This window comes from Pteropus alecto, unplaced genomic scaffold, assembly GCF_000325575.1.
Source record: "Pteropus alecto unplaced genomic scaffold, ASM32557v1 scaffold16, whole genome shotgun sequence".
Lineage (NCBI taxonomy): Eukaryota > Metazoa > Chordata > Mammalia > Chiroptera > Pteropodidae > Pteropus > Pteropus alecto.
The window spans coordinates 6,589,956-6,596,495 of NW_006438867.1; the positions used below are offsets into that span (position 1 = coordinate 6,589,956).

Genomic DNA, 6,540 nt, shown 5'->3' on the forward strand with positions numbered 1-6,540 from the left:
ATTTGTGAAATATGAAGTTTCTGTTAGAATTAACTCCTGAATATAACTAAATATCTGAAGATGTTTGCTCAAAATATAATCTAAGCTACATACAAGTGGAGAAAGAATAGTAACACTTAACCAACAAAGCAAAGTAGAATAAATTCCCAAATGACTGCATAATTAATACTTCCTTTTCATTATATCAAAGCCACAGTGGTTTGCTGGATTAAAAAAAGTTTATAAATATAATCCAATTAGAGAGGATTGAGTTTTAAGGCATGAGTTCATAATGGAAAATGGAAATCTGAGCTACAATTTAACATGTTGGTGCAGTCAGAAAGGCAAACGAAATGTTAGACAGCGTCGTAAGAGAGAAATGAGAGAATGTGACCCCCCTTCACAAACCACGACACTCCTCGACCTGGAATCGTAGGTATCTGACGCCTACCGGAGTACTGCCCCTCAAGAAACCACTAGAAGAGTGCTCATGAAGGACAAGTGACATGATCAAAGGCTAGGCAGAGAGGAGAAGGGTAGGCGGGCATATGGCAAAGGGACTTACTGTAGAAAGTAAAACACTTCAAGTCTGAAATTACAAATGGTGAAGCAGAGCATTCTTAAAATACACAAATCAAAACACAGATCAATTTACCACCTCCGTGGGCTGCCAATATTTAGGCCAAAAGAAGAAAAATACTATTTTCTGAACTTGACATAAAACTGATAATACAGGCTAAAATATATAGTTTCAAAAAGGTTTGGAAACATTTTAAATTACACATCAAAAAATGATGGGTTCCTAAAGACACATGATTAATCAGAGGGAAGGTCTAAGTTTTCGACAGTCAGCTCAGGAAGACAGCTCCGTGCTCTCCAAGCAAACCTCGCATGTTCATGTAACCTAGTTCATGTAATCTCTGGATGAACAGTGCACAGACCAGACCCAAGATTCCAACGCCTATATTCTCAATAGGTCACTTCTTAATTTTTTAAAAATTATCTTAAAAAAAAAAAAAACTAAATGATATATATTCTTAAGAGTAGAATAAAAACTAACCTTTCCAAAAGCTTGTTAGATAGTTTCTCGAGGAACTCCATGACAGTCTCTAAAAATGAAATCCAAAAGAAGATAACTTTAACTACATAAAATAAAATGAACATCCTTGTTAAAATTATAATGTGATGATCATAATTATAGACTACAATGCCCTTAAAATGATGATTTTCAAAAGGGAAGCAGGATTGCTAACATAGACTAGGCATATAATAAATATTTCTAGATGATGATCCCTTTATCAGAAAAAAACAAATTAAACTGACATAGTAATAATACAAAGCCTGAGGTGATACCCCAAAATGAAGAGTTAATGGGAAGATAAAGAAAAAAACTAAAAATTTCAAGGTGTTTCTATCTATTCATATGAATGAGAAAAGTTTTTTAGACATATCTAATTTTTTTGAATTTTAAAGAGATAGCTAATTGTAGTGATAAAAATCACTACAATTTAGAAGCACTAAAAATTAGATTTTAAAAATCAATGTTTTTCAGCATAACTATTAATTTTTATATAGAGCTGTAGAATATTCTATTCAGAATCAATGCCAAAAATACAGAAAAATTAGAACGTTAAAATTTTAAGCTGTTAGAATTTTAAAAAATATTTCAAATACTTCAGCCATAAATCTTTATACTTTACAAACCCATAAAGACCATACTGTATAGCGTAATTATCATTATTCCCCATGATAGGAATGTTTTCATGTGTATTTTTGAATTTAGCACTTTTTGCCATTGAAGTAGGTATGTAGAGCTTTTATATGTATTTTAGAGTTTGCCATGAACACTGTTTTTATATTTTCCAGATGATTTTTTATATGGTTTTAAGTTTCCTGCCCTATTCATCTCTCTTCTGAGTAAAATAAAAGGCTCGCAAAAGAATGGAGGTTAACCTAAACCAAGAAGCTATAGGGTCTCTTGTCACTGTTGCTACTAAGTACAAACTTTGTATACAGTAACCCTAAACACTCTGCCTTATGGACCATATTAGATGGTATTAAGAATTCTAGGGTAGAGAAAAACCTGTTATTTAGTTTAAAATGAAATTTCATTTCAGGATATCATACCAGCTCCCACGGAGAGCCGTTTTCAAATAAATCTCTGTGTATGCTTTTTATTTCTAAATAACCATTTTTCTTTTCTGACTTTCACCCATTCTGTTTTGCTAGCTATCTTACATATGAAAATTTTCCGCAATTAATCTAACTGAAAAATCGTCATACTAAAAAGAATGAGTTTGAAACCCCCCAAAATAAATAAATGCCTCACTGGAAAACTGTATCCTGATTCCCTGTCACACGAAAGCTCACCTCACCCTCTGTCTGCTCCCTTTCTACCCTCCTCCTCTCTGCTAAAAGCTCAGCATTCCCCCACTGCCCAACTCGGTTCACTTCCCTCTTGAAACCTTTCACAGCCACACGAGCATCAAACAGACAAACCTCCCAAACTCCCCAAATCCTACGGCATTGTTTCATCTATACAACTCACCTGGCACCAAAAAGACACCGACCTAGATCATTACTTATCTTTATATGTATATATCTGAGCCCTGACTGAAGTTTAAGTCCTTCCAGGACACAGGCCACACTGTATATGACCATTTGACTCCAAACATGCCATGTTACCACACTAACTGCTTAGTAAGCGATGGTGATTCGCTGATACCAACAGCTGGCATTTACAGCCGCAGGTCCGGTGGCCTCTGATCAGCATCACTCAAGCCAACGGTCAATCCCCAACCTCCTCCAGCTCTGACCCACTCTCAGCATTGCGTGTGGCTTCCAGAACCGCACGCTCTGTCCACTTTCCTCTTCTCTGGCCGCTCCTCCTTGGTGGCCTTTACTGGCACTTCTTCAGACCTCCAACTTCCTATGCCTGACGGGCCCCCGAGCTCAGTCCGTGGACTTCTGCTCTTCCTTAAATGCATGCACTTCCTCGCGACTTTAAATAAAGGCCCAAATGTCTATCTCCAGCTCAGACCTCTCTCAATTCCACACTGCACTTGACACTGACACCTGCACACCAATTGGCATCTCAAACCTAACCTGACCCAGACCAAGCTCCTGGTCCGCCCCATCTCAGCTAACAAGTAACTCGCTGTCCTTTGTCAATTGCTCAAGACAAAAGCTCGGCTGTCCCCTCCCAATGCTACACACTCGGGCTTGCCACATCTTACCACCTCCACTGCCACCAGCATCTCAGCCAAGCTGCCACCTTCTAATCATGATGACTGCAAAATAGCTTCTAAAAGGTCCCTTTTCCACTCTTGCTCTCTGCAGTCTATTTCGACATCAGCAGTATATGACTCACATGAACATTCAAGTGAGATTATCTCACTTCTCTGCTCAAAATCCTCCAGTGACTTCCCATCTCCTGGAGGAAAAACCCTGAGAAAACCCTCCCCGCTCTCAACCCACCACCGAGTCTCATAATTCAATCTCCAAAAAATTATCTTGAATCTGAACCACCATCACAACCATGCTTATCCTGACTCAGTGTCTTAATTATAACAGTAACTTAATAAATGCCTTTGAAGAAACTTACTATACACATTTATATCGTTATTGTATAACATTTTCCCTTATACATTATAAATCATAAAGAATTCAATGGAGTACAAGGCAAGTTTATCACAAACCCAAGAAAGATGCTTCCCCCTCCCCACCCCCCGCAACACAAACCCCAAACAGCACTTTTCTCTGGAAAGGAAGTTTGTAGGGTGACATGTATCCATGTGGCCTGGACTATACTCAACCTCGACTTCAGTAACATATTACTCTTCCATCCTCTCTCACACTTACTGTAACCATTTAGATAGACTGAGTACAGAAGCTAGTTGAGTTAAAATATAAATAATTTGAATTGGATCGATGAAAATTTAAGTATGATTTACTCTCAACATGCACATGAAATAAAATACCTTGAATGGAGAGAAGATATTCCAAATTATTGGCTCTATTTAAAAATCGTTCCTATCCAAGATGTAGAAAAATCTCAGTAAATGGGTCTCTGAGTATATTAAGAATAGAACGCTAATTCATAGCGTTCTATTTAAAAATCAGAAGTTCAGGCTACTGGTCCAAGACAGCAGCGCAGGAAGGCCCTGAACTCACCCCGTCCCAGGACACATCGAATTTACACTACACAGAGCAATTCCCCCGAAGAACTAAGGGCTGACGGAACAGCTTCTACACAACAAATGAGAGAGAGAACGCGCGGAAATGGGTAGGAGAGATGCAGGCGCAGTACCTGGGAACCCCAGCCCCAAGCACCGGCCTGCGGCAGGAAGGGGTCACCGAGGGGGGGACGGCTCGCAGACTCGCCAGCCCTGGGCCACGTGGAAGAACTGCTTTAAAGGTCACCCAGACTACACAGGAAGGAAAATCATGTCATAGTCCCATAGTCTCTGACGAATGGAGGGCTAACTGTGGGCTCCCCAGGGTCAGAGGCACCGGAGAGTGCCATCCATGGCCTCCCACACCCCCAACTGCATGGGTAGGAGCAAAATGACCCAGGCACACTGGCCGGCCCACTAAGGCTGTCAGAGTGCACAACCGGGCCCCAGGCCCACACCAGCTGTCAGCCTTGGCCCTGAGACTTCCCATGGCTCTGCATCCGCTCCAACTACAGTTCTGGCCTGTGCAGCTTACCCCCAGGCCTTCCCGCAGACCACACCCACTTCAGCTCCAGCTCCAGACCCCCACGTGACTTGCCTCAGGCTACAGTTGAGCCTGTTCCAACTGTAACTTCAAATGGCCTCCCAGTGTGACCTTGCCCCCTGGTTCCCCATAACTTGCACCACCCTAGTTACAGTCTGGGGCCAGATATAGCTTGCCCCTGGGACTCCCATGGCTGAGCCCACTCCAACTACAGCTGTAGCCAGCCTGACAAGGGGGCCCCAGTGAGAATCGCCCCCAGGACTCCTTGCAGCCAACCATCCACTTCAGCTCCAGCTCCAGCTCTGGCTGAGCCACTGAAGAAACCAGACACACACCATGGAAGTCCCTACACAGGCCACCCCTTCTGCGTGGGGAGAGGTTACTGTTTCATCTAAGTCATAGAAAAAAAACAGAGAAACAGCTAAAATAAGGAGACGAATATGTTCCAAATGAAAAAGCAAGACAAAACACCAGAAAAAGAACTGAGTGAAATGAAGGTAAGCAACCTACCAGGAAAGAGTTCAAAACACTGGTTACAGGATGCTCAATTAACTTGGGAGAAGAAAGATGAGGCCAGTGAGAACTTCAACAAAAAGGAAATATTAAAAAGAACCAACAGAACTGAAGAATACAATAACTGAAATGAAAAAATACACTAGAGGGAATCGACAACAGATTCACTGATGCAGAAGAATGAGTCAGTGAGCTGGTAGACAAGGTAGTGGAAACCACAATGAGAGAGAAAAAAGAAAAAAAAGCATTAAAAAATATAAGGATAGTTTAAGGTACCTCTGGGCCACATCAAGTGTACCAGCATTTGCATCATAAGGAGTCTCAGAAGAGGAAAAGAAAAAGATTGGGTCTCTCTCTCATGTTTGTTGTGCAGAAGGTTCCCCAATCAGGTGAAGAAAACAGACATCCAAGTCCAGGAAGCGCGGAAAGTACCAAACGAGAAATTGCAAATTAGCCCACCCAAGACACATCATAACTAAAATGCCAAAAGTTAAAGATAATGCGAATCATACTGTTAGCGAGAAAAGCAGCTAGTTACATACAAGGGATCCCTCTAAGACTACGGGCTGATTTTTCAGTAGAAATTTTGCAAGCCAAAAGGGAATGGCACGACGTATTCAAAGTAATGAAAAGAGAAAATCGACAACCAAGAATACTCTACCTAGCAAGATTATCATTCAGAACAAAGGAGAGATAAAGAGTTTTCCCAGAAAGCAAAAGCTAAAGTTTGTCACTACTAACCCAGGTTTATAAGAAATGTTAAAGGGACTTTTAGTGGGAAAGATCAAAACAAAAAATAAGAAACTACAGGAAAGAATAAAATGTCACTGATAAAGGCAAATATTTAGTAAATATAGTGGATCAACCAATTATAAAACTAGTATGAAGGTTAAAAGACAAAAGCAGTAAGAGTATGTGTAATTACGGTAGTGAATTAAGCAATACACACACACACACAAAGTTGTAAAATATGTCAAAAACACAAACGTGGGGAGTAAGGAAAAATGTAGTGGTTTTAAACTGCATTAAAACGTAAGGCACTATCAACTTAAAATAGAGTGCTATAATCATAGCTTGTTATATACGAAACTAATGGTAACCACAAACCAAAAAACCTATATATAACACATAAAAAATTTTTAAAAAAAGAATCTAAACAAATTACTAAAAAAAAGTCATCAATGTCAAGAGAAGGAAGAGAATAACTACAAAAAAAAACAAAACAATTAATAAAATGGCAATAAGTACATACCTAACCATAATTACTCTAAATGTAAATGGACCAAATGCTACAATCAAAAGACAGGGTGGCTGAATCCATCAATCAAT

The 6,540-nt window shown here is 40.0% G+C and overlaps 1 protein-coding gene across 2 annotated transcripts in view; it reads right to left on the minus strand.

Annotated features, from left to right (window-relative positions):
• Positions 1–6,540, minus strand: part of MIPEP (mitochondrial intermediate peptidase) — a 157,835-nt gene that overhangs the window by 127,552 nt on the left and 23,743 nt on the right. For both annotated transcript variants that reach the window (XM_025049539.1, XM_006915826.3), the window contains exon 8: positions 1,040–1,088. In XM_025049539.1, coding sequence (XP_024905307.1) covers positions 1,040–1,088 — 49 coding nt within the window. The remainder of the gene's footprint in view (positions 1–1,039; positions 1,089–6,540) is intronic.